This window comes from Capsella rubella, unplaced genomic scaffold, assembly GCF_000375325.1.
Source record: "Capsella rubella cultivar Monte Gargano unplaced genomic scaffold, Caprub1_0 scaffold_1, whole genome shotgun sequence".
NCBI classification, from domain to species: Eukaryota; Viridiplantae; Streptophyta; class Magnoliopsida; order Brassicales; family Brassicaceae; genus Capsella; species Capsella rubella.
The window spans coordinates 7,808,670-7,836,021 of record NW_006238923.1 but is presented as its reverse complement, the minus strand read 5'-3'; the positions used below and the strand labels follow the sequence as shown (position 1 = coordinate 7,836,021).

The 27,352-nt window shown below is 35.2% G+C and overlaps 7 protein-coding genes across 10 annotated transcripts; 2 read left to right on the top strand and 5 right to left on the bottom strand.

Moving 5' to 3' along the window:
* Positions 1 to 607: 607 nt before the first annotated feature.
* Positions 608 to 1,844, bottom strand: LOC17899708. Its single transcript, XM_006303968.2, has one exon. It carries the CDS (start codon positions 1,775 to 1,777, stop codon positions 758 to 760), a length of 1,020 nt encoding a protein of 339 aa, XP_006304030.2. The 5' UTR covers positions 1,778 to 1,844; the 3' UTR covers positions 608 to 757.
* Positions 1,845 to 3,638: 1,794 nt separating this feature from the next.
* Positions 3,639 to 4,793, bottom strand: LOC17899271 (F-box protein At1g22220). Its single transcript, XM_006305322.2, has one exon. It carries the CDS (start codon positions 4,740 to 4,742, stop codon positions 3,786 to 3,788), a length of 957 nt encoding a protein of 318 aa, XP_006305384.1. The 5' UTR covers positions 4,743 to 4,793; the 3' UTR covers positions 3,639 to 3,785.
* Positions 4,794 to 7,260: 2,467 nt separating this feature from the next.
* On the bottom strand, positions 7,261 to 9,535 carry LOC17896870 (probable trehalose-phosphate phosphatase C). Of its 2 annotated transcripts, none has more exons than XM_006304546.2 (10): positions 9,398 to 9,535; positions 8,911 to 9,051; positions 8,757 to 8,828; positions 8,582 to 8,665; positions 8,344 to 8,502; positions 8,053 to 8,130; positions 7,878 to 7,947; positions 7,686 to 7,756; positions 7,497 to 7,589; positions 7,261 to 7,403 (listed from the first exon to the last, which is right to left on the bottom strand). In XM_006304546.2, the coding sequence occupies exons 1-10, from the start codon at positions 9,533 to 9,535 to the stop codon at positions 7,332 to 7,334; spliced, it is 978 nt and encodes a 325-aa protein (XP_006304608.1). In that variant the 3' UTR covers positions 7,261 to 7,331. The 2 variants fall into 2 exon arrangements, with proteins under 2 accessions (XP_006304608.1, XP_023632655.1); XM_023776887.1 differs by having other exon boundaries at positions 8,344 to 8,500; positions 8,571 to 8,665; positions 9,398 to 9,515.
* A 1,120-nt stretch (positions 9,536 to 10,655) lies between these two features.
* Positions 10,656 to 13,860, top strand: LOC17899180 (endoplasmic reticulum-Golgi intermediate compartment protein 3). Its single transcript, XM_006304993.2, has 13 exons — positions 10,656 to 10,973; positions 11,218 to 11,291; positions 11,390 to 11,473; positions 11,576 to 11,656; positions 11,774 to 11,854; positions 12,001 to 12,093; positions 12,306 to 12,485; positions 12,572 to 12,639; positions 12,729 to 12,780; positions 13,037 to 13,090; positions 13,182 to 13,274; positions 13,352 to 13,418; positions 13,513 to 13,860. The coding sequence occupies exons 1-13, from the start codon at positions 10,832 to 10,834 to the stop codon at positions 13,602 to 13,604; spliced, it is 1,161 nt and encodes a 386-aa protein (XP_006305055.1). The 5' UTR covers positions 10,656 to 10,831; the 3' UTR covers positions 13,605 to 13,860.
* A 1,669-nt stretch (positions 13,861 to 15,529) lies between these two features.
* Positions 15,530 to 17,071, bottom strand: LOC17899137 (ethylene-responsive transcription factor RAP2-13). Its single transcript, XM_006303196.2, has one exon. The coding sequence runs from the start codon at positions 16,632 to 16,634 to the stop codon at positions 15,786 to 15,788; it is 849 nt and encodes a 282-aa protein (XP_006303258.1). The 5' UTR covers positions 16,635 to 17,071; the 3' UTR covers positions 15,530 to 15,785.
* A 4,758-nt stretch (positions 17,072 to 21,829) lies between these two features.
* On the top strand, positions 21,830 to 23,539 carry LOC17899207 (phosphatidylinositol transfer protein 3). Of its 2 annotated transcripts, none has more exons than XM_006305371.2 (6): positions 21,830 to 22,014; positions 22,121 to 22,164; positions 22,291 to 22,467; positions 22,556 to 22,654; positions 22,737 to 22,979; positions 23,068 to 23,539. In XM_006305371.2, exons 2-6 carry the CDS (start codon positions 22,123 to 22,125, stop codon positions 23,431 to 23,433), a joined length of 927 nt encoding a protein of 308 aa, XP_006305433.1. In that variant the 5' UTR covers positions 21,830 to 22,014; positions 22,121 to 22,122; the 3' UTR covers positions 23,434 to 23,539. The 2 variants fall into 2 exon arrangements, with proteins under 2 accessions (XP_006305433.1, XP_023645974.1); XM_023790206.1 differs by having other exon boundaries at positions 22,117 to 22,164.
* A 101-nt stretch (positions 23,540 to 23,640) lies between these two features.
* On the bottom strand, positions 23,641 to 25,815 carry LOC17898245 (2,3-bisphosphoglycerate-dependent phosphoglycerate mutase). Of its 2 annotated transcripts, none has more exons than XM_006305142.2 (8): positions 25,714 to 25,815; positions 25,125 to 25,415; positions 24,804 to 25,027; positions 24,592 to 24,710; positions 24,345 to 24,501; positions 24,166 to 24,267; positions 23,955 to 24,074; positions 23,641 to 23,878 (listed from the first exon to the last, which is right to left on the bottom strand). In XM_006305142.2, exons 2-8 carry the CDS (start codon positions 25,411 to 25,413, stop codon positions 23,822 to 23,824), a joined length of 1,068 nt encoding a protein of 355 aa, XP_006305204.1. In that variant the 5' UTR covers positions 25,414 to 25,415; positions 25,714 to 25,815; the 3' UTR covers positions 23,641 to 23,821. The 2 variants fall into 2 exon arrangements, with proteins under 2 accessions (XP_006305204.1, XP_023645973.1); XM_023790205.1 differs by lacking the exon at positions 25,714 to 25,815 and adding an exon at positions 25,521 to 25,695.
* Between the last annotated feature and the right edge of the window lie 1,537 nt (positions 25,816 to 27,352).

Genomic DNA, 27,352 nt, shown 5'->3' with positions numbered 1-27,352 from the left:
TACTCATCGATCCTAGTAGACCAGACACAGACAGACCGTAGTTTTGATTGTAGGCTCTAGATATTGGTTCCCTTAAGTCAATAAGTTTCTATTTCTTGTTCGCATAATCTGAGTCAAGACAATTAGTATGACTAGGAATATCATTAATTTGGTTTCCATATTAGGAAAGACCACGAAAACGATAGCTTCTGACACAAGCTACTCACTTTTTGACCACTTTTTTTAATTACATTAGCAGCTGCTCAATGCTCATTATGGCTTTCCTTTGTTATTTCCTCGCAGTTTCCACTCTTCGCGTCACCATCCAAAGCATCAGTTGCTTCTGCGTCAACGTCAAGTACTAAAGCTTTTTGTTTACGTCGATTAGTATCTTGTTCTCACGTAATCAGATTTTGTATTTGGACCGATCACTACTGTTACATGGGCTTCAAACATAATATCAATTATATCATTTTGCATGTCTTTAATTTCCACGTACTGTATGTTTATTTGGGCCATTAACCTATATATTGGACTTTAGATGATTGGAGATATCTTCGAATCCCATAAACTTGGGCCTTGTACAGTTCACAGTTGATAGAAAGATAAAAGCTTTGATGGAATTACGTGTGTAGTAAGAAACTTGTACATACAAACTTGGATTCTTGGAACAGTCTCAAATCTTTTTCACCACACTCAACAAGTATTATTGTAAGAAACAAAATAACTTCAAATTTACAAGAAAAATCAAAAAGTGTTCATTTTTACGGAGTAAAGATCACTTCTTCCAGCTTCGACTTCGAAACAGAGGATCTTGGAAACTACCACCGACAACCCAAGTTTCCTTGGCGATGTCTGCTGAGAGTTTGTAATAGTTTGTGTCGTAATCCATCACAACCAAATTCATCTTCTTCTCTTCCTCCATCAATGATCTCAAATCCTTCTTCTTTATCACCGTATCATTCTCTCCTTCTTCTTCTTCTTGTCCGCTCTGTTTCTCAGTGTTGTCATCTTCCTCTGTTTCTGCTTTCTTCTCCTCTAACCAATTCTTAACCGGCGCAGATCTGCACCGCATCAACAACAACGCGTTTGGCGGTGGAACCGCGGTTTCCACATCCGAAAACGCGTTTTCCTTACCGTCAACACACTCTTCATTGTTCTGCTTTTCGTGTAAAACCATAAACCATTTCGAGAAAACTGTCCCCGAGCTTTCATCTTCTTCTTCTTCTTCTTCCTCTTCCTCGTCTTCTTCTTCTTCATCATCTGAGATTACATCCACGGGAGGAAACGCACCGAAACACCGGAAATCAAAGCTGAGATCACGGAGACAAGTCAAGAACCCCATGACATCTTTCTTGATCCCAAAGAACTTACTCTCAGACTTGCTTCTATGTATCTTCTCCATCTCCGCCATCAAAGACTGCCAATTCTTGGTTCCACCTTCGCCTTTCCTCGGCCGCACTTTGATCTGACCAGCACACGTGACTTTAGGAGACGTAGGTTCTTCTGCTATCTCCCTTCCTCCACCGCGATTCTGACGCACTCCACCACCGTTTCCTGAGAGCTTACTGTGGCTGCGGCGGTGGTGCGGAGCATTTTGACGGCGGTTGAAGGAATGAGAAGGGCTAGAAATGGATTTAGAAGGTAAAGACAAATGTGTTCTTGAAGGGAAACAAACCATCAAATCTGCTGAGTAACCTGAAGACTTGCCTCCTCCTTTGATCATTTTTTCCAAATTTGATTCTCTCTTCGTCTTCTTCTTCTTCGATTTGTTTCTTAGATATATAGGATCGATCATGAAGATGGTGGTTGGTTTTAGCTTTTTATGAGTTTTATTATTATTTTTGGTTCTTCTACTGGTTTTAAAATTGCTTTCCTCTTCTTCCTTTTGCTTTAAATTTTGTTTATTTTAAGCTTTTGTGCTGACAGCTTCGCAAGCTTTAGCTTTTGAGAAATCTTTTTATTCAAAACTATTAAAGTAATTAGATCATCATTATGTGGTTTTGATTGATACTATCAAGTATCCACCGTGTACAATATTGATGGTCTAATGACAATTTCACATGCTTATATTCATAAGATTCTACGTATGTACAGTACTAGCCGATCCGTATGTTTGTTTTCCATAAATATGTTACATTTTTTCATCTTTGCATTTTTTTTTTTTAAATTGTTTATATTATGCAATGTTAACGTTCAAAATAAAAATCTTTTTATTTTGTTTTTAAAGACGGGATACGAATGTGACAATGGTGATGGTTGATGATCAATATAATTGGAAAACCTTTAAAGGTTTTCTCTCTCTTTTTGTCCAACTTTACTATATATGCCAGATTAAATGAATGAAAGGGAAATGACGACAAAGGTTTTTTTTGTGTGTGCTAATTCTAAATGTGGTGGCTAAATTGATATAAACTGTATTGACTTGAATCTCTTGTATTCAATTCGATTTGAGTCTCTTGTATTCAATTCAACTTGAATCTCTTTTTACAAGTGAAATGATAACGTATGGAGCAATTGCGAGAGAACTGCAATGCAGTTCCAATTATAACAAAATATAAACATATATGCGATTCTTCAGAATTGATTTTCAGATTCATGTGAATTAAAAACATAAATATTAAGTTTACCAAAACTCAACTAAAAAGAATATGAATGTTGTAAAGCATAACCAAAAAAGAAAAGAAAAATGAAAAAAATATATATTTAATTCGATATGCTAATATATAATAGAAAACTATTGATCAAATATCACATATATACCTAATAAATTGTTTCTAACACACTCTTTTTTAGTGTTTCGGATCTAGTCATAATTTGTAACTATGGCCTAGTTGAGCTAATCTCTGCACTAACCAAAGCATTGCTTAACAAATAATGTCTACAAGAGATATCAATCTATTACATTTGTTTCAAAGAACTAAATCGTCCTGATAATCATGTCACATGTATGGACCACATCTTCGATCGTATAAACCTCACGTTTAATTATATATCCGCAGCTTAAAAAGGTATAAATAACGTGATTTATTTAGTGTCTCAGTGACTAATCAACGTCATATTGGTCATAATGCCAATTAGCTACGATAATGATTACAGGGAATAGATTAGGTGTTATCAGTGATACCAGAATCAATTATTTATTCATCAAGAAAAGGAATCTATAAAACCATTATATTTAAATCTTAGTTCACTTGCTCATAAATTTAAAGAATGAAGAAGGTGATGATGCTTAGCGGCGGAAAAAAAAACTATAGTAATGTTATTGTATGGTTCTTTCAACCTCCAAAATAAAATTTTGTTTGGTAAGCCTATCGAGTTTCATAATAATTCCGCATAATCTCTATCAATCATGTCATGTTTACGGAATCATGATTTAATGCCGTCATTTCTTATTTTAATATCATGTTATCATGCCCTTTTCATAAATTTTTATTGTTATAAGCTAACAGTTCCACGTTTTAATAACTCTTTCAAATTATGCTTGTGTACTTTAAGTTATTTAGGTTCCAAATATAAACTATACTGATCATGGATTGGTTGACGTTTTGAGGTACCATTCATGCCATGTTATTGTTTATAATGTTGTCTCAAGGATCTAAATCCATATATCATATATGCTTCGCAAGATTCGACCAAGTTAGAACGACAAGTAAAAATTGTAAAGCCATCTTCAATTCAATTTGTACACCGTAACATAAAAATGCGCAAACGGCACACGTAACCGGAAAAGAAAAAAAAACATATTTTCCAAGCATCCGCAAGGCCCATTTACAAGGCCAATTTACAAGGCCCAACAAGAGTTTTTAAAATGAATTCATCTCTAGAGCGCTCTTCTTGCACTTTAACAATGCGGCGACGGCTTCACCGTACATACAGTTTCCGGCGAAAGCTTCCGTCGCCAGCTCAGCATCATCTCCGACGTCGTAATCTACTCCGCTTGGTCGGACGATCACGAGCGTCGCGGATTCTAAACATACACCACTCTTTAGCTTAAGCGACGGCGCGTGTCTCATACTCATTCTCACGCTCGGTACCACACTCCTCCGGTTTTTCACAACGCGCTCCTCGTCTTCTTCCCCACGCGCCGCCTCCGTTTTTCTAAACTCTCTAAGCCCTTCAGCGTCCATCACCACCGTGCCTTCTCCTTCCACGTCGCGTATAACCAAACTCTCCATCTCCTCGTGCTCCTTCACGACTTCGCTCATCAAGTAATGACGTGTCGACGCAGCCATTAACGCGTTTATCGTCCACACCACGCGCGTCTTCAGTCCAGTCACGAACTCGGCGTCTGACTCACCGTTGACCGCGACGGGAGGAGACACGGTCCCGGCGGAACGGAAAGCAACGACGACGCAGCTCTCGAGGGTTTTCCCAAACTCGGCTTTCCACTTAACGGCGGCGCCTTTCTCGAGATTTACATCGCCACCGGGAAGCTCGACGTCCAAACTCCGGATCTTGTCGAACCGGGAGAGAATCTTGAAAGGGAGACTCGGAGAGAGAGCCGTGGTTGGGATTGGTTTAGCCGGTTTGGAGAAAAGAGAGATGAGGCCATGAAAGGAGTTGAATAAAGATTGGAAAATGGTGGTGACGGGTGAATCGGGGTCGGAGTGGTCAAGTCGGAGGATGAGTGAGTCGGACTGAGGTACAAGCGAGTTGAAACGTTTGGAGAGAGAAGAACAACGAAGTATGGTTCTAACGTCACCAACTTTGTTCAAGATGTCGACGATGATCGGATCAGGAAGGCCATCGAATACGTCCATCTTTCAAGAACAAACCAAAGAGAGACTCTTAATTATGTGTGTTCTTTTGTGTTTTTCTTCTCTTCACTTTAAATTTTTATGCTTAAGAGTTTGGAGAGTGAACATGGGAGTTTAAATAAGGAATGGAAGAAAAAGCCAAAACCCAAAAATAAATCTCAAAAAATAAATATTTTCTTGGCAATGCCGTCCTGTAATTGTTTTGTTTTTTCTTGGTTGATTATTTCAAAACGAGACATCGGACGGTGTCTATAAGCGTCCTTGATCGAACGGTGTCTATAAGCGTCCTTGATCGAACGGTCTACGCTGCATTCAGCATTGTTTACAAATTATCTTAATCCATTAATTATTACCGGGAAATATCGAAGAAGAATCGTATAACTGAATCTTGTATTATAGTTGATTCATATCTTCTTATGTCAAATGCTAACAAGAATATGTCTTAACCGGTATTTACTACGAAATCAACAAGACAAAAATCTGATATAATAAGATTCGAACGAAAAGTTTATGCTTATTCTTAAGCAATGTACTTATTAGTTCTGTTTTCTGATTAATTTCAAAATGTGTGAATGAACTTGGCTGGCTATATATATATATTTGGAGATACCTTATTCAATACGTAACATATATACGCAATTATTCACATTATGCTATTTTCGGAGAAAAGATAGTTATTCTGTTAATTAGTCGGGCAGCTAACAATTCAATCAAATTATTTATTTATATATTTTTCAAATAATTAGACAAATTATATTAATCAAAATACAGAATCCACGTTTTATTTCTCCCTCAAAACTATCGCATTGTACCGGATGGAGTCAAATCTTTGATCCTGTCTTAAATGTCTCGAAAAAATAGTTCTAGACTTAGATATCCCAAAATCAAAAGTAATACATCAATATATCAATCGACCGGATTTCATTATCACCATTTATTTGTAATCAAAACACATCATAATATAAGAAATACTTGTATCGTTCTTTATACCATGAATCCAATTTTTGAACCTTTTTGGCCCCCGGAAGGAACCGAAGGGTCACATTAATATTAATATGAATAAATTAAAATACTAAACACACGTATAATTTCATAGAATCAATGAAGACATTCCCTTTGTTTCTTTAATGAGGAATAATATATTATCGGCTATAAGAATATTGCTATGCTCCGTGTGTATGAATGTATACACAATTTTAAAAGCTTTTAGTTGAAAATTTAAGTTTATTTAATGCATATATTTTTTATTTATTAGTCCTGAATTGAAGCCTTCATCGTCACTGATAATTAACAATGTTTATAACGACGTCACTGTTAAGTTTCGATTGTTAAAACTTAAAAAAAACTAATTTAAATGTTAGATGATCTAATGATCATGGTCTAGTGGTGGGTGTGGTTTAGTGTGACGATGTCGAGGTCGATGTATGGACTCGGTTTGTGAACTTGTCCAGTCCACTTGGCTTTTGCTTTTGTATTCAGATTCATTCAGTACGAAAAAAATATAATTCGGCTTCCTACGAAGTTGTTCACAAAGATTTGCTCTTTGTTCTTAAAGACAAAATTAGAAACAAATGGGACCAAAATATAAAACAAAAAGATTCTTTTCAACTGGGTATAATATTCCTGAACAGAATATTAAAATCAAAGGGGTTAAGTTGAATTCTCAAGTTTTCTTTTCTAATTGGTTTTTTTATAAAATGGAATATGCTTTTATAGGAAAAGGAATACATTCTGTCGACACTATTTTCATAATTCTTTGATTCCCTAAGCTATCACTATCACCAAATAAAAAAATATCTAGGTCCTTGAATTGGAATTATTAATCTAAGTAGTTAGTAAATAATTAAAAAATACCAACACTGACAATTTTAAAAATGCAATATCAGTATATTATGGTAAGTGGATAGGAATTTATACGAATTTAAAGTTTCGGTACACAACTCACATTTGACAACGACTAAACAATAGATTATGACGATTTTAATCATTAGCTTAATTGAGAAGTATAGTTATATAAATTTAATGATTCATATTTTTATTTGATGCGCACGGTTGAATTCTAGTTTTTTTTATTTGCCATTTACGAGAAAACGTCAACATTAACTGAACCGTGAACTATCAATAAAATACTTATATCAAATTGTATGTGACCAAATATATTCATTTAGAAATAGAAATTGTTCGTTATCAATTAGTGCAAAATATGTTTTTCTTTTTCTAAATATCTAGATGAGACTAGACATGTTGTTTAGTAATTAAAATAATTTCCAAACAGTTGGGTTAACATTCGATTATGAATGATGATGATTAATGAGCATGGTCGACCTATACAGAGCAAAATCCTCTAGTTTCTTCTTTTAATTTCCATCTCACTAACTTTGAATCTTGTAAAACTATAATAAATTCAATAAAAAAACATTGTTCTTCTAAATTCATTTAAATATTTTGACAATACTGTAGTTTTAATGACAAATTAAATATTTCCGGTACTATTTTAAATCATATTGCAACAAGAATTTTTTTTTTAAAAACTAAAAGTTAAGGTCACCACTTTTATCTTGCTAAGAATCCCACACGAAGTGCTTCATCTATCTAATAACTCACTTCTTCTTCTCCAAGTTTTTGTTTCTTCCACTTTACCAAACGCTCCAGAAATTCTTTAACCTGCATCGCACAGTATAAGGTTAGTATAATTAGCTAGTGACTATGGAACAATATTTTAGATTTGAAAAAAAGAGTCAAGAAAGAATAATCTACCTGAGATGGGTCTTGAAGAGAGTATGAAGCGTAGGTTTCCTTTACGATTTTTGAGACGACAATCCCAAAACCTTGTCCCCTTTCACACAAAACCTATACATATGTTTATTATCATGGCGTCAATATATTATCACATCCTTAATTAATCAACTAGGGCACGATGATGATGTTTTGGGTTTAATGTAGTACCTTAAATGCATCTTCATCAGTACGGTCATCCCCAATGTAAACCGGTAACACATCTTCAGATTCTGCCAATCCTATTTTTATTTAACCAAACATATATATTTTCAGATTAACGGGTCTATTATATATAGTATCATTATCAAAAGTATGAATTACTGAAGCCCAATTCTTAAGTATGAAAAGATAATCACACACCTAATGAGTTAAGCAAAAACTCGAGAGCCTTTCCCTTGTCCCATTTGATGGAAGGTCGGAGTTCTAACACCTGTCTTGTCGAATTATTAATCACAGTTTGATACATCACATTAATCATCGATCTATCACATATATTTGATAAAATTAACATTTGTGACTAGTGAAATGTTGTTACCTTTCTGCCTTTCGTCAGTTTCAGTTCCGGATAATCAATGAGAACCAATCTCACTTGCTCGGCTAATGCAGCCCATCCCTGTCGACCACAAAACATTTTTACAACATTCCATACGTTTAAAACTGATAATATCATTGAAAACAACTTTAAGATGTTATCGAAGACAACAAACAACTCTTGTTCTTGAAAGTGTGAGTTTGTTTCTTTTTATCCCGTAAAAGAATAAAGGTTGGTTAAATTAAACGTCCTCTTAATTAGATTAGCAATGTAAATCTTGTTATTTATTTTTACCGTCTCATCAACACGACGGAAATGCACTGATAGACAAAACTTGTTGTGCTCGACCGTAGCTCCAGGGATACCTTTTGTTTTTTCCTTTAAAACATTAACCACCTCGTCGATCATTGGTAAATATTCACTTGCAGGTTGAAACATGACTTCTTGGTTACTCTGCAATGATTTCATTAGGCTGAAAAATACTACAACAAATTCCTCTCACAAATCTCAATATAATAGACAAAAATATAACCTGATCAGTATTTGTCGGACCCTTAATGTCCATGCCGTGGCTTCCGGCGTAGTGGATTCCAGCGAGTTTAACAAAACCTTGTACCTGAAAAAACAATAACATATCTCATTTTCTATAAGACATATGCACGTAACACAAACAAATACCGTCGAATATATTAGTTGATGGAATTTACTTTGTCTGTGCTTCGTCCGCTGATGATCGCAGTCTTGAAATGTATAGCCACTTCCTTTACAGCCTCTCGCATCTATAAAATATATACATTAGCGCTCAATTAAGAACTAAACTCAAACCATAACATAAATCAGGATCAAGAGAGAAAAAAAAACCTCGTCGGTTATGTAAGCTTTGTCGTGATCTTCAGTGATTCGTGAGAGAGTTCCGTCGTAGTCAAGAAACATGATAATCTGTTTCCCTTTTGCATCACTCATTATTTTGTCGAACATATCCAATGCCGACGGATGAAGAGCCTAAATCGAATAATAATATTGTTACAAAAGAGCCTAAAATGAATTTATATCTTGTCTTCTAATCTTTTCTTTTACCATCAAAACATCAACGCAGGATTTATTTTTATTATTGAAAAAGGCAAAGCAATATGTGCTCGATGATCCAACACATATTATCTAAGCTAATAGATTCTAAATGCTAGAGGAACGTAACTAGACACGAATAGAATTTAGAAAACTAAAACTATATAAGAAAATCATGATTTCAAGACTAGAACATGCTTAATTTGAAAGACTAAAACGTAAATGAAAAGAATATAGAAAATTTCTCCAAATGAAATAAGTTGTATGTAAAATAATAACGTACAATCCATGAGCTTATCTTGTCATCATTTTCGGATACGAGTTCATCAGAGGAGGAAGACTTGATACGTGTCGGAGACAAATCCCTCAACGAATCGACCAAAGTATCGATCTTTTCGGTAACTGGCCTCGTAATCTGCATGTCAGCAATCTGAGAGAGGTCTAAGAGTATATGGGTGGTGGCGAAAACACTAGAGGCTCGAATCTATTTTCTCAAAGAGTGGTTGCTCAAACTACTCTTTAGGCTCATATATATAAACAATTTTTATTTTTTTTTGTAGCAAAAGCTAATTTATAGACGATGACATGCGCATGATATTATGATTTCATAAATACAGAAAATTGAATCCTAATTAAGTAAAGATTTTTTTTTGGTAATATAATTATTAAAAGTCAAGAATATTAGAGAAAATAAATTCATACCTTTGAAAAATAGATATGGAAATCATAATTTAGTAAATGAGATTAAATTGAAACCTCTCATTTCTTTGAATATATATATATAGTGCTTACTTATGCATGTGGAGTTTCCAATTGTGTTACTGTTAAAATATAATTCACGTCCTCTTTTTTGGTATATTATGATTCATTTGGGAAAGAAAGAAAAACATCTGACTTTTTGACTTTGTTTATTATAGTAACGTATTAATAATTTTAAATTTTCACAAAAATTAATCAAAAGTTCAACAGTATTCCACATCTTCATATTTAAAAATTTAAGGAATATGACCAAATAGTATGCATCACAAGATTTTTTCCTTTATGGATTTTGCAAATGAGTTTGACTAACATTTAAAGGAAAACCTCATATTATTCTCACTACAAATGGTAAAAAAAATATGAAAATAAAAAATAAAAATAAAAGATTGCAAATGAGTTTGACTAACATTATAAGGAAAAAAATATTATTCTCATTACAAATGGTAAAAAACATATGAAAATGAAAAATAATAATAGATATATATATATATATATATATATATATATTTATTGCTGTTAAAAATTTATATATAACATTATTAAAAGCCACAAAAGGAAATGAGTGAAAATTTGTTGACCAAAAATAAAAAGAAATGAGTGAAAATATATAAATCTATGAACATTTGAAACCAATATTTTGGATAAATATTTGGGATTTTTATATATGGGCCATAATAATGAACAAAGCCCAAACCCCAATTTGGGGAAACAAAAGAAAATAAAGAGTTGTTTATACGACGCCGTTGCGTAGTTCTGTGTTGCTCTTGCTTATTTTGGGGAAGAGATTTGTAGAGAGAACTCCGAGAAAATAGAGAGAAAGAGAGAGAGAGATCCTTGAAAGGTCAAAAGAGGTCAGGTTAGATTGTGATTACCCGTTGAATCATCTCCTTCTCTCGTTGAAAATTTTGGTCAAAATAGTTAAGCTAAAGCCAAACCCTAAGCTCAAGGTTAAGGGGGAATGGTCGGCGTGATGAACAGATTGAGGAATCTGGACGCTTACCCTAAAATCAATGAAGATTTCTACAGGCGTACACTCTCTGGTGGTGTTATCACCCTCGTCTCTTCTCTCCTCATGCTAGTTCTCTTCTTCTCCGAGCTTCGTAAGTTCATTAGATCCTATACTCTGTTCTTTTCGTAGCTTTTGATCCGGGGAAGCTTAAAGGTCGATGATTTGTAGAATTGGAGCTCTAAAGTTTTGTTTTTTACTTCTGGGGGGTTTAATTCTTATGTGAAACGATGATCTAGTTAATTTTGATAATCATCGTTGTTTATGAGCAAGCAAACAGTGCTCGATTTCAATAGCAGTGTTCGTGTTTAAATTTGTGGGTTTTTGTTTTTGTTTAGAGCTTTACATTCATCCGGTTACGGAGACTCAGCTCCGTGTTGATACATCAAGAGGAGAGAAGCTACGCATTAATGTAACATTTTGTTCATTTGCTTACTGCTTTGAGTTGCATGATTACTAGTTTTTGTCAAGGAAACGCGTTTTGATTACTTACCACATTCAATTTTTCAGTTTGATGTTACATTCCCTGCGCTGCAATGTTCGATTATTAGTCTTGATTCCATGGATATTAGCGGAGAGAGGCACCTTGATGTGGTATGTGCTGGTTGATTGTTCTTTTCCATTTTGGGGTTTTCAAGGCGAGATGTGTGTACACTTCTTCTGATTTTTTTTCAATTCTTCCCAATTCTATTGCAGCGACATGATATAATTAAAAGACGATTAGACTCTACTGGCAATGTCATTGAGGCAAAACAAGACGGAATTGGTCATACAAAGGTTAGTTTTTCAAAGGCTTTGACCTTTCTTTTTCAAGTGATATCTCTGATTTCATTGCAATAAGTATTATTTGCTTTGTTAGATCTCTAATTATATATTGTTATTGTTTATCTCCAGATTGAGAAACCCTTACAGAAACATGGTGGAAGGTTGGAGCACAATGAAACATATTGTGGTTCCTGTTTTGGAGCCGAACTGGTAAGCTTTCCTTAAATCAATAATATGCTTGTACATGCGATGCTGGACTTTCAGTTGCAGTAGAAAATCTTCAACAGAGTTCACTAGTGTTTATTCAATTATTTCCATTTTTGTAATTGGTGAATCGTTTTTCTTACACTTCACAGTCAGATGATGCTTGTTGTAATTCATGTGAGGAAGTTCGTGAAGCTTACCGAAAGAAAGGTTGGGCCCTCTCAGACCCTGAATCTATCGACCAGGTATACTGACATGCCTTCAATATAGTATTGGGTTGATCTTGTTCCTTAATTTGAAGAAAGTAGCGAAGTCTAATTGGTGGTAGTTAGAAATAGGATCTATTTGCCAAAGAAAAAACTTGGATGTATCTGAAGAGAGCATGGATAGTCTTTCTTTTCATCCACCTTGCATCTAGTTGTATCTTGTATGATAATTTTTGCTTATACCATCTCAGTGTAAAAGAGAAGGCTTTGTGCAAAAGGTCAAAGACGAAGAAGGTGAAGGTTGTAATATTCACGGTTTCTTGGAAGTTAATAAAGTTGCTGGGAACTTTCATTTCATTCCTGGGCAAAGCTTTCATCAATCCGGTTTTCAGTTTCATGATATGTTATTGTTCCAGCAAGGCAACTACAATGTAAGAGAAGTTTTATTCTTGTTTCAATCTCCCTTTTAGTTGCTCATATAGCAAATTGGTCTTGACTTCATTATGTCTCTGCACAGATTAGCCACACGGTCAACAGGTTGGCCTTTGGAGACTTTTTCCCTGGTGTCGTGAACCCTCTAGATGGGTAAAAACTTCCTCCCCAAGCCATTCCTTGCTCCTTTTATCATTTTTCCAATTATCTTATCTTCTGAAACCTTTTTTCGGTTCTCTCAGTGTGCAGTGGAATCAGGGGAAACAGAGTGGCGTGTATCAATATTTTATTAAGGTATGCCTCGTTTTTACATTATTTCCATCGATAACATTCGCATCTGGTACAATATTTTAGATAAACGTCTTGGAACAGGCATCGGTGAGACTCCTGAATGGCTTATTACTAGTAGAATTTGCTGATAGAGAAGTATTAGGATATTATAATTGTTGAGATTCCTAATTGCAATGTATTTTCTCCACCGGTTTAGCTTTTGCGTATTACAATTATTGAGTGCAGTGATAAATAAATTAATTGTGGTGTGGAATTGCAGGTGGTGCCCAGCATATACACTGATGTTCACCGTAATACTATCCAGTCAAACCAGGTAAAGCTAAATCTCCAAATCTCTGTTTAAACATCTTGAAAATTCCTTAATGTAAAGTAAACTATAGCAAATGGGTTTTGGTTTTTGGCAGTTCTCTGTGACAGAACATTTCCAGGGCATGGAAGCAGGTCGCATGCAATCCCCGCCTGGTGTTTTCTTCTACTATGATCTTTCACCAATTAAGGTATGTTTGTGAGTTTCTGGTAATGTGTTAATAATACAAATGGAACCTATGTCTCAAATTCATTTGATTGTTGTTAGGTTATATTTGAGGAGCAACATGTGGAGTTCTTGCACTTCCTAACAAATGTGTGCGCTATAGTTGGAGGTAATGGATATATCTCTCTTCTCCATTCCAGTTAAACATACTACTAATATGTTATCATCAAATTCGAAACTAAATAAATACTTTTGATTTGCAGGTATCTTCACGGTATCGGGAATACTAGATTCGTTCATATACCATGGACAACGAGCAATTAAGAAGAAAATGGAGATTGGTAAATTCAACTGATGTGTTTAATATTCTCCACTCTCTCCATCAGCGACTGGAGGAGAATCATCTCTACGGGTTTTACAATTAGACATTAGGTTTGTATTTGGCGACAATGCGATGATCAATCGATTTAAAGAATTTTGTAGTACTGTAAAAATATTCAAGGATCTGAACTTTTTCGCCTTAGACTACTATTCCCTATCTCTTCATAGGCAACGTACAAAGTGTAAAATTATGTGATTTCCAATTCAGACGAGTGCTTCGTTCAGTTTAATTTGAGCTTGTTTTTGTTTTAAAAACACACAAAACATAGCCGGTTTCTGATGGAGACTAAAAATATAATGTATGTTGAGATGTTTTGTGTGTTTAACCATAGCTGCCATTAGCTGGTCTCGGGGTTTTAAGAAAACTAGAAAAGTGTAACTGCTCGTCACAGGGTATTTATGTAAGAAATCATAACTTCTTATATATATGTATAAATCAGGATATTGATTTGATTATGCAAAGCTCTCATATCACAACTCCAAAGTATGGTCTAAATCTGAAAATATCGATCTTGTTTGATATTATTAAGTTAGCCTGTTTCTTTTTAGTGTCTACGTTTAGTGGTCATTTACCGTCTAAGCAACACTAATGTTTGTGTTTATGGCAACACTTCCTCATTTACAGAATTAAGTTTTTTTTTTTTTTTTTTTTGTCAACTTACAGATTTAAGTTTGTTAACTTCAGCTTATAAGAAAATCAAGACGTTGTTGTCTTAATATAGTAAAATCCTCATAAACTAATAATATTAGAATCATAATATTTTATTAATTTGTAAAGTATTAGTTTATCGATAAATTAATAATTTTTATTAAAAAATAATAATTCATTTACTTAAAGAGATTTGACTGTATATTTGGAAAAATTATTATTATACATATCTTTTGTTTGACAAATGGTTTGCAAAATTAGTACACCAATTAAAGTGAGTAACTAAGAAATACAAAACTAGTGATCAGCACTTTCGACAATGAATTTAGAGAAAGAATTTATTTTTCTAATGGCATAATTTTATTGAAAGAGACCAAATTTAAGATTGTTGTGATTTTGCAAATTGAAAATTGTTCATTGACAAGTTAAAGAGTATATCTTAGTAACTTAGAAAGATGAAAAAATGACAAAGAGAAGTTGATTGTTTTGTTTGGAAATAATCTTTAAAACGAAGCCAATATATTATTTGTCTTTCAATTTGTTGGCTTTTATAACCTCCATTGTATTTATGAGGTTCTTATGTAGTTGGTTGGAAGAAGAATAGAGATAGATGAAGGTTGTGATGCTACATCTTTCTGGTGTTTATTATCAATGCCGAGCTCCTGAATCATATGATTATAATTATGGTTTTGGATTTGAACATTTTGTCAATGTGATTTTTTTTCCGATTTGTTGGTCTATTATTTGACACAAAAATCTCTATTATATTTACGAGTGATCAAACAACTCCAAAGACAATGTATGCAATTCGTTGCCGGAAATAAAAGTTGATTTTGACGATTGTGTTTTCCAATTGAATCAATTATGGAATATTGCTCATATGACCTTCGTTTCATTTGATATTTTTATTGGTCTTATGAGAATTATTTGCACCATCTTTTTTAGTTTTTTTTTGTTTTTATTATTGTTAAAGTTTAATAGAACAAGACAGATACGTGTTAATGATTTGTGAGTGCATGCGTGCCTCTCCGTAAATTTTTTTTTCACTATCAACCAAAAACAATAATTTTTTTTTTCTAATCGATATTAATAAATAACTTATAACTTAATAAACAAATTGTAGTTAGTGATTTATAGTTCCACACTGGAGAGCACCTTATTCCAAACCATCGTCACTTACTATGAATTATTGTAACAAGATATTTTTATTTTCTCTTTGCATTAATGTAGATTTAAGGTAAACTTAGAAATAATTTGAATTAAAGACAACGATAAAGAAACTACAAAATACATTAAAAAGAAAAAGAAAAAAAAACTCGCACGGTCGAAGCATGACAAAAAACCCAGCTTAGACCGACGCAGAGATTTAACAATTATTACATAAAAGTACATAAACTTATTAATATTAACACAAAAGCCCCCTAAAAATGATAAAGTCCCTGCAATGACCAAAAAACTCCATCGCAGAGACATATACTATTCCCTAAAATACCCCTATGGCATCAACTACTTTACAAGACTCGAAGACTGAAGAATCGAATCCCAATCGATCTCGTACGACGGGTACTTCTCCAACGCGTAGTTCCACGGCGGCTGAATCTCCTCCTCCGCATCACCGAACGTCAGATCCGACAACGGCGAAGAAGATCCACCAGATCCGTAGCTCTCCGTCAACGGCGGCGAAGATCCGGCGCTAGAGTAATCCTCCGATTTCACCCCCGAATCAACCTCCGTCTGTTTCACAACGGCGGCGGTCGGCGAACGTTTCCGAGAAGCAGACTTCTTCGTCGGTTTCACCTGTTTCTGCGTCGTCTCGGCTAAGTTCTGACAAATAGCTTCGAGCTTAGCGTCGACGGAAGACTGAAGAGGCTGATACTCGCCGATGTTGGATCCGTTGTGACGGAGGTTAGGGAAATTAAGCCTGGCGAAATCGCCGCGCAGCTTAAACGCCGCCTTATCATAAGCCAAAGCAGCTTCCTCCGCCGTGTCGAAGGTTCCGAGCCAGAGACGAGTTCGGTTCCTAGGCAAACGGATCTCAGCCACCCATTTCCCCCAGTGACGTTGTCTCACTCCTCTGTATAGCTTCATCGGTTTAGGTGCGGAAGATCCGGTTTGTTTCATCGAAACCGGTTTAGGACTAAGACGGTGGTTTAGGTGGAGATCTGAACCGTATGATGATGATGAAACGGGCGGAGCGGGTAGAGAGGAAGAGAACGCAAACGCGGATGAATCGTTGATGGAAGGGCTTTTGAAAAAAGGTAAAAGCGCTTCCATTAGTTCACCGCCGAATGGATCAGGAGATTGCTGAAACGTTGTGTTACTACTACTACTGTAAAAATCCATAGAAGTTGCCATTTTTATATAAAGAGTAAAAAGTAAAAATTCCTGGTTCTTGAAAAAATTAAAGAACTCAAGAAAAGAGAGAGGTTTTATAATAAAACAACCTCTGTTGTAGATTTGAGAGGAGGGAATTAAAAAAATACCCACACAAACAAGGTTAAATCTACAAAACAAGAAGAAGAAGAAGAAGATCAAAGATATATAAAACAAGATTGATCTCTTTCAAAAGTTTGGTTTGTTGTTTATAAATAAGTAAATTTAAACCATTCAAATAAACAGAAAGGAATCAAAGAACAGAGGGAACAAACAAATCTAAGAGGGGGTGGATTTGCACAGAATAAAAAGTTGATGAGAAAATCAGAAAGAAAATAAAACTTTTTGAAGTTGAAAAAGACAAAGACGCTCAAGTGTTTGATTGTGTCTTGTTTTGTAAACTCTCTCAGCCTCACCGATGCACACTTATCTCTTCAGCTTGGCTCCTCGTTTATATAGGAGGCGTGGCGTGTCCTACTCTCACTATTTTCTTTTTATAACTTTTTATTATTGTATCTCCTCCTCGTATTTCTCATATTTTTATTCATCTGAATTTACAACGTCTAATAATTTATTTTATTTTATTGTAATATACACATCGGATACTTTGCTTAAAGATGACAAAAAAAAAATGAGAACCATGTTTTCTCAAAATATCAAAAAAGTAGTTTCCGAATCGATCTCCTAATCTAATTCTTGTGATTAATTATTTTTAGTTGAGCTAACTAAAAACAAGTTTTCGTTTCAGAATGGTTGAAATGATTTTACAAGTTTTCGTTTTTTTTCAAATCTAACTTTTACAAGTTAAAATGATTCTACAAGTTTTATTCTTATAATCCAAAGTGTTTTAGTTCTACAAACATGAAATTTTAGTTTGATGGAGAATCATTTTCAGTAATTATAAACATTCACACCTCCTTTATGGGAATTGGGGTGTTTCTTCCGTGTCTCCTATTCAATTCAAACGGAGTGGATGTACACAACTCCATTAACTCCATAAGATTAGTTTATCTTTATTTGTTAATCCCTTGTTTAGACATTTCAACGGCTTTAAACGATTATAATTATTATACGATTTGATTTTTAAGATGTCCAATTAATCAACGATATATTATTTAAACGACATAAAAATACAACAATAATAAAAAAGTGAAATACTAAATTAAATTCATTTTTTGTTGTATATAATCGCAAAAAAAAAAAAACTAAAACAGTAAAACTTCTAAAATATTTTCAAAAGAATTGGAACGAAGAGAACATTAAGAATGAGATTATCGAAATTAATAGTATGAGTAGTATATACAGCCGGAAAGTATGAAAATAAATAAAATTATCCGGGAGATGAGACGCGCGTAGACTTGATGATTGTTAAGCAATTATTTTGGCTCTTCAATGTAATGACGATGATCATGTTAATGGGTGGTTTAGACTTTTTTCATTAAGATAATTTATCATACAAATTGTTTAAGAAAGAAGGCTCTAGAGAGGGGGCTAGTTTGAATGAATGGCTGAGAACTCTTCATATGTCATTAGCCTATATATTAAATCATCTATTTGATCACTTAATGTTTACATATTTCATCATTATACGATATATTAATAAAGCCTTCGCGTAACTTAATATATTGCTTCCTGTAATCGTGTACAGGCGTCAATGTGATGCAAATTGCAAAGTTGAGACTAGGGGTGCCGTAATTCGAATTTCGTAATGACCCAAAATTGGAAAAAGAATGATACTATGGATACATGTTTAAAATAGCAATTCCAATCATTTGATATGTAAAAGTTGTAAATATAAGTATGCTGTTAATTTGCTAATCATAAGGTTGAAAAATCGTTTAGTTTTGCAAAATATCAACCTGCAGTAGTGATTATATATTTATATATATTGTTGAGAGAAGAGCCGCAGAAGGAGGCGGGCACTCCATGTGGATGGCTCGTGTGCGTGTTCACCATTACGATGCTGTGATTTATATATCATTTTTTTTCTCTTACTTGCTTTGCATACGTACGTGTAACGGTGCAATGACTTTGTCTTAAGTGCTTTTGTTCTTACTTGGTTGTATCTCTACGTTTCAATATTTACATTAACTGGCTCTGCGCAAACTGAGTTTGTTCATTTCCTATTGGGTTCAATCCAACCTCGAACCATACACACACCATTTATTTTTAAAACTCTAATTAGCTAATAGGTCTATAAAAATGATTGGTCATATAATAAAGTGTGAAAAAAGTGAAATACTAATAATAAACACCAACGCATGAAAAAAGGGAAAGCAACACGAAGATCTCTCCTACTCTTACGCATAAATTTCATAAAGCCGAGAGCGTGTCCTGTCCGCAGGGGAAAATGGAAATAGTCAACTAATAAAATCTTAGCTGTCTTAATAACTGACAGCTTTTTTGGGATACCTATTTTTAATCGAAATGATACTCTACTCTCTCCTCTCTCTCAGTTCCCTCTCTGACATCTTTTGTGGGTAAACTAAAGAGATGACTGACATATTTGGATTATTCTTTCTTAATTTATCTATAAGTAGTCTTTTTTTTTTTTTTTTTTGTAAAAGGCTTGCAATTTAAATATTTATGCCCAATGGACTACATATTTCCGGATTAGGCCCATCCAAATCCCAAGGGGCCCAATCTACAGCTTCTAACCAAACTAAACCAAACGAAAACAAAACCGACCTGGTTTCGCAGAACCAGAATTAACCGGTACCATAGAAACCCTAATCTACAAACGCAAAACACGTCGTAGCCGCCGTCCACAACTGCGGAAACACGCCGGAAAAGACCTCCGGTGTGCCTGGACGTCGTCGGCCGAACGAAGGAGGTGATCAAAGATCCGTTTGCCTCTCCGCCACCGTAGAGAAACTTCGAGGAGGAGGAAGAAACCGAGCTGTTGATTTCGTGAAAGCTTCAAGCTCTGTCGTGAGATCGAAAGACGGTAGGGAGTAGATCTAGGAACCGTTGACAGTGGCTTAGCTTCCTTCGGCCGGAGTCAACCTCCCCCATCGAGCGGCGGCCTCAAAAAGCCTCCAGGATCTCTAGTCCCAGATCTAACCGGTTTCTCTCTCAAACTTCGCCGTGAAGGCTTCCTCTTCCACTCTGCGCCGCTACACCACCGATGGAACCAACGATGGTGTCTCGCAAAAGCTACCCCTCTCTACTTCTCCCTTGATTTTGATTCGTGATTGTAGCCTAGAACAAGCAGCAGATTGCGGTTGAAGCACCATAAACCATAGAACCCTCATCGTCGCCGGAATCGACGGAGGACCCATCGTCGGAGCAAGAACTTGTGCTCAGAAGAAGAAAAAGTGAAGAGAAAGAAATCGCCGCGAGTGGATCTCACGCGCCCGATTTCCTTCCCGATGTTATTATTATAATTTATAAGTAGTCTTTTGATAGCTTAGATTCATTGCATCTAAATCAAGTAATATAGTACAACATACATTGCCATTTTATTTTTATTTTAAAAGAAAGAGATTTTCATAAAGTGAAAAGAGAAGATCCGAATTGTGAAAAATGGGTCAAAAAAAAAAGAAGAAGAAGCAAAAGTGGATCCGATAGGAGTTTTTTTTTTTTTTTTGGCTTTCGTGGCATTGGCCTTTTGCGTTTTAATGCTCTCAACGCGGTTTCCGTCAAACGCGTTTATATCTGTTGAAAGTCATACGACCAATGAGAATGTGCCACATGCCCGCGGGACCAAAGGTCTATTTTGTACTGTGTTTATTTGACTATCTCTCACCTTAAAAGTTTGAACTCCACTTATTATGATGATGTCTCGGTCTCGGCCTCTTGAGTCTTGACTTTGAAAGATCTTTATTATTATTACTTTTGGTCCTCACCTAAATTTCATTTACATACTCATACAGAAATAAATAAATAAGAGCTATAGCTACTAACTAGAGTACTACTAGTAGACAAGTTGGTAAAATACAAATGCATGTGAAAATGTTGGTATGGAGTGAGAAGTGAATTTACTAAAATTATTATTTTAATTTGTAGTTTTGTAAAATCGAAAAGAAGGGTGTGGTGTCGTTGTTTTCAGAGCAGTACGCACGTTGTTTTCTGAGGGGAAAGAGGAGATTTGCATGTGGTTTTAGGTGAATTGTCTCCGTTCGTTTCTGCATGACATATGGGTACCAATATGCCAATACATTACAAATCTTCTGCAAGACTTTGGTATTATTTCAAATGGAAAAGGAAATTGAATCCGGACAAGATTGTTGCAAAAGGATGATTCATACATATTCTTACATACGTTATATAAAGTTATAAATATGCTTATGCATCCAAAATGAAAACCAAAATTTCGTTTACGTGTTTAAAAATATATACAAACTGTTATTTTCGTGAGAAAATATATTTTAAAAAACTCTCAAGACATTTTGACGATAGATAACGTGGTCCGAAATAAAAGGAACTGATGTACATGTACGTTTGTTGAATAGTTTATTTGCCAATCCCATCTTATAGCATTAGCAAGTGCTCATTTCCTTGATATACTGAGCTTTGGCATTAAAAAAAGAGGTTTGGCACTTTATTCACCTTTGTTGCTTTTCATAAACTTTTGTTATTCACCTAATCTTCCTCTAATTGTAACGGATGTTGTCAACAGTTAACTACTCTATTTGGTGGATCAGTGGATCAAATTCTAGTCATTAACCTTCAATCCAATGATAACCCATTAGAGAGGACCGATGAGTCTTCTTGACTGATCTTTAAGATTAGGCCCATTAAGTCTGCAATATATAAGTATATGTATCTTAGTTAAACACATTGGTTGCAATTACATGTCGTTTCATTATTAATTATTTACTCAATCGTAAATTTTTATTTTCTTAAGGGATTAGAAAATAGTGTAACTGCTTAATTAATTCAAAGTTCACAAATAACAAAAGTCTTTAACAAACCCAATATCATATTCCTTTTTGGGTTGTAACGTTTATATGAGAAACATGGTTGCGTTGGTAAGGTAAAGTCAGAGGGGTTCAACCATCACATTCACATTTACAACCAAAAGATCAAATCAAGAAGTCAAACCGGGTTTGTAATTCCCGGTCCAGTCCACTAAAGTCCACGTTAGAGATCAAGGAACAGAATCTGTACTTGTGTCTGTATCTCTTTCCTCAATCGCGCGTCACGTGTCTTTGAGCTCTCTCATCACATTGTCCGTAGCCGCCCTGAAACAAAATCCATCTACTTACTACTTTTCTTACAACGAGACTTCTGATTCTTTTTAGACCGAAAACTTCAGACTTCTCCTCGGTCTCAATTTATGTGCGTCCACATCTAGCTTTGAGTTTGACCCGATCTCATCGCTTATCATCCGCTCCAATTCATATCATTTTTTTTCTAGGTAAGTTTATGTTCTTTAGCTTTTGATTTCTTGATTATAGTTATCTAAGAGTAAGATCAAGTTCAGATGTTAACTAAAGTTGTCCTGAAACCTTCTTTGAAGCAAGATATGAGTTCTGATTCCACAAAACCAGAGGAGTATTTAAGCAAGGTAAAGATGATGATTAGTGGAATTCACGAACTGCTCTGTGATGATTTTGTATTTGATGTGTGAATCAAGTATATTATATTGCATGTTTCAGTTTGATATAGAGATTTTGTATTTTTAACAATATAGATAAATGAAGTGAGGACATTACTTGGGCCATTGCCTGAGAAGTCATCTGAGTTTTGTTCAGATGCTGCCATTGCTCGCTATTTAGCTGCGCGTAATGGCCATGTCAAGAAAGCAACTAAGATGCTTAAAGAAACCTTGAAATGGAGGACTCAGTACAAACCTGAGGAGATTCGATGGGTATGTATTCTTCTTAAGTTCAGTAAATATCACGATCAGTGTATGCAAAATGGTTCTAATTTTTCTTGTCTTGTTGAAATGGTTATAGGAGGAGATTGCACGAGAAGCGGAGACCGGGAAGATATACCGAGCTAACTATACTGACAAGTATGGAAGAACAGTTCTGGTTATGAGACCAAGTTCCCAGGTCTGGTTTCTTATCCCATTTCCTATCAAAGCTCTGATTCTCTATACTTTTGGATTGATGTTCCTTTATGGTTTTACTACAGAATACAAAGTCTTATAAAGGGCAGATTAGATTCTTGGTGTACTGTATGGAAAATGCAATTTTGAATCTATCGGATAGCCAAGAACAAATGGTTTGGCTAATCGATTTTCATGGTTTCAACATGTCGCATATATCCGTGAAAGTGTCGAGAGAAACCGCTCATGTGTTACAAGAACATTACCCTGAACGTTTAGGCGCGGCCATACTATACAACCCGCCTAAGATTTTTGAACCCTTTTATAAGGTTATTTTCAAAATATCTCTATGTCCTTATGCCAAGTATTTTAGTATCATGAAGCTTGTTGACATCAGAGGAAACTGTGAATATGCAGATGGTGAAACCGTTTCTAGAGCCAAAGACCTGCAACAAGGTGAAATTTGTTTACTCAGATGATAACCTCAGCAAAAAGGTTCTCGAGGATCTCTTCGATATGGAGCAACTCGAGGTTGAATTTGGTGGAAAAAACAGCGATGCGGGTTTCAGTTTTGAGAAATATGCTGAGAGAATGAGAGAGGATGATTTGAAGTTCTTTGGAAACACCACTGTGACATCAGCCTCAGCTCTTTTGACCAACTCAGATTCTGAAGTTTCAGACTCTGAAAATAAGCATTTGGAGGACAAAGAAGATGAGAAGATCAAGAATGGGACTTTGGAATCCTCTTTAGATACACTGGAAAAACCTAAACCAGAAGCCTAGAATAGAAGAAGCTTCTGGTTCAACAACAAATATGAACTTCTTTCTTACTTAACCCATCAATATAATTATATCAAGCTGGAGCTATACTCCTTTTTGTTTGTTATTATCCAACTGAGACCAGTAAAACTGCAGTAAAAGAATAATACTTATTTGCTTAAAGAGTTTGGCAACTTTAACAAGTGTGTGAGGCTTTTAACTCAGAATGCATTGAAAGAAGGAAGCGGTGTTGATTTTGAACATTATCCCTTCAGGTAACAGTGGATATGGCACATGTAAATAAAAAAGAACCAGACACAGAGAACAAAATCAGAAGTTATATATGCTTTGTAAACGCTTCTAAGGTCCTAAGCTTGAGGGAGAGTGGGAGAACCAATCTTTCTTGTTTACTTCAGGAACATAATACTTCACTGTCCTCCTCTAGCTTCTGTCTGTATTGAGCCAATCTCTGCAAGCAAAGAAACACTCAGAACCATGAAACAGAGAGATCTAAATAGATGAAGAAGAGAGAAATGATGCCTAACCTTGGTATAAGCATAGACACCAGCTTCTGTTGGACCAACAGGGCTTCCCCGTTTCATGAATTTGCCTTCTTTGAATATGTAGAGAAGAGGTATACCGGTTGATAGCTCTAGACTTATTACCTAAGAACCAAAACCACAAAGAGAAATTCATTGAATCGCCAAAAACCCAACAATGACCAAGAATGAAGATGAAACCAGTCTTTTGTCACACCTCTTGGCAAGTCAACTTGTCAAGATACATTATGATAGACCGCAGAGAGTTCCCATGAGCAGCTATCATTACGTTCTTTCCAGCTGCAAGCTTCGGTTCAATCTGCAATTGATATCCGATGTTAGTAGTGAAAACTCAGGAGAAAAGTTAGAATCAGATTGCAAAGACTTTTTCATTACATTGTCCTGAAAATAAGCTACTGCTCTCTCAGCACACATCTCCAAGCTCTCGCCCTTGGGAGGAGGGATATCATAACTCCTACGCCATTCGTGAACTTGCTGCTTCCCGTATCTTTCTGCAGTTTCTTGCTTGTTAAGACCTTGCAATTCTCCATACCTATATCCAAAAACGTTGGAAAGAAGATAAGCTCTTTTATCGCTCAAAGCTCCATATGTTGACAGATGGTAAAAGCTAAATATGTTTTACATTCTTTCATTGAGCTGCCAGGTGGGTATGACAGGAATGGATTGGCTTTTAGTTTCATCACTGAAAACTTGACTCCAAGTTTTGGCCTGTTCGCTTTCATCGTGCAAGATGATCGGAACCTAGATGAGGTTTATATATCAGCTTATCAGAAAAATGTTACAAACCCCCAAAGATAAATTTGCTCAGCTGAGTTTGGTTTGGTTTTTATATACCTTCTTGCGTCGGTGCTGAATCATAGCAAGCATAGCAGTCATCTGAGCACGGATAAGAGAAGATGTAAAGATAACATCAACAGGTATGTTACTAATCCTCTTCCCTGCTTCAATGGCCTCTTCAACACCTTTCTCCGTCAATGGCACATCAACACAACCCGTGAAAAGATTCTTCTCATTCCACAAAGATTCTCCATGCCTTATCAATATCAAAGCTGCTTCATCTAAAAACCATCAAAAAAAAAAAAAATCAGTTATGACCAATAACGAAGCCAACGTTTCCTTACTAAATTTGAGGAATCTCAAAGCAGAGCAAATTACTTGTTTTTTTCTGGGAAATGTCAGGTATGTTCTTGGAAGGAGACAAGAGAGTGTTGTCATAAGAAACAGATGTCTCAGTCTGAGACGCCATTGCTTCAACTTTGCAAAAGTTTCTCCTTTTTGAGGTAATATTACAACTCAGTGAAGAATCGATCTTGAACCCTTTAGAGATTGGCAGATTCAAGAAAGGCTCACGCAACAAACATTGAGAGATCGTGGAAGAAGAAGAAGAAAATGATCGGTGTGAAGCAAATGAAACGATTGATTGGTGAGACGTAGCCGTAGCCATTTCTGAAAATGTTAAAATTCTATAATTAGCTTTCGCTAACTTTTCGTGATTAAAGATCTAAACTTTTGATTAAATCGGAGAAATCAAACCCTAAAACACGACAAAACCTTGAGAAGTAACTCTTGAGTGATCACGACAAAACACTAATAATAGCAATTAACGAAAACTTAATTACATAGAGATCCAATTAGGAAGAAGCAAAGCACAATTAAGTGCTGCAAATGACTTTTAAAAAAAAAACTCAAGAACAGAGCCTAGTAAAGACCCAGAAAACAAGTGCTTTGTACACAGAAGACAGACCTGGTCTCTAATCAAATGTCTCGATGAAACCAATGAAGATGAGAGCAATCACCAACTACAAAACCTCTCTCAATGCCCCAAAAAGAGGAGGATTTTAGATGGTTTATATAGGCTTTAAGAATATCAAAAAAATGTCTTCTCTTTTTTTTTTTTGTCTTTCTATTTCTTGTTTTTGTTAAGTTTCCAATTCTTGTTTTTTATTGAATTTAATTTCCAAAGTCCAAAAAAAGGTAAAAACTTATACTAAAACATAAAATAAAACAACAAGATCGGCTTCCTGAGGTAGTGACAATTCCGACAGTGAAAGACAACACACGATGGAAAAATTATTAATCTCAATTATGTATATGGAACAAAATACATAGAATGCTTAATCGAACTGCATTGTATATTTGTATGTATGATTAAGTGAAATGAAGGTTTTGCGAGAACCTCTAAATTTGTGTGAACAACCTCTCGTGGGGTTGTAGAGACCACATTTGATAATATACGTTTTCCATTAATTTAATTAAGCAACTCTTCAAAGCCTTCAATATGCAACCCCAAGTCTTTGCCTTCTCTTTCGTCTAGAGGGTTCGGTTTTGGAATTGTATATAGATTTTATTGTAAATCAAGTGTGAAGCCAATTTCATTAGATGATGAGAGATCTTTCTAATTGCATGACATCTCTACTAAGACTTTGCTGATTCAGTTTTGACAATTGGCAAAAAGAAGATGACATATGTCTAAATGAATCAGTAGTGTGCTATCGAATATGCTATACGAAGATGCTTTTCTTGTCCAAAACATACAAAAATCTTTCACTGGAGGAAACAGTTGACGCATCATCATCATTTTTGGTCACAACGAATATACCAAACTTCATTGCCTCGGAATACGGCATGCACTGGCACAGACGCACAGTGCAGAGCTGTTTATCACGTTCGATTCATGAAGCCCATAGATGTGAAGTGAAATAGGCTTTATTCGTCAGCCCGTTTTATAACTTGCCATGGCTTAATGGGCATGTTCGCAAAAATCAAACTCGGAAGGTTTATTTGAGTTTTCTTGTATGCTACATTAATTATGAAAAGGATATTGAAAATGACAAATTAAGAATTGGAATGCATCATGCATGAGCATGATATGAACTACTTATAAAGTTTAAATGAGCTCGATCCACATGAGCTGTTCCCTCTCTTGTCTTTGCTTAGTTTATAATGGAAAAAGTATAGAAGAAGAAGCTCATCACAAGTTTGGTTTTTTTTTTTTTTGAAGGTGAAGACAGAGACTATTCAACCCCAAAAGTTACTGAACAATGTGAAACTCTTTTTGACTTTCTTTTATCGTCAACAACAACATATGTAATGTAATTTGGATTATAAAAACTACACAACGATGTCACTAGCACCACCCAACTTCTAATAATTGAGATTCTTTTTAACCATATAAAGCTGGAAAATAAAAGTTATTATCAACTCATTGGCTAGAATATTTCTCCTAAAACAAGAATTTATGTACTATTTTGTAATCTTTATCGAAAGCAAAGGGAGACACCATAATGCATTAGCCACTAGGAATCTATAAATATCGAGACATAGAAATAAGTAAGAATCTCCTAACAGGGACCAGCCAATACTAGGCTGAATAGGTATTAGAT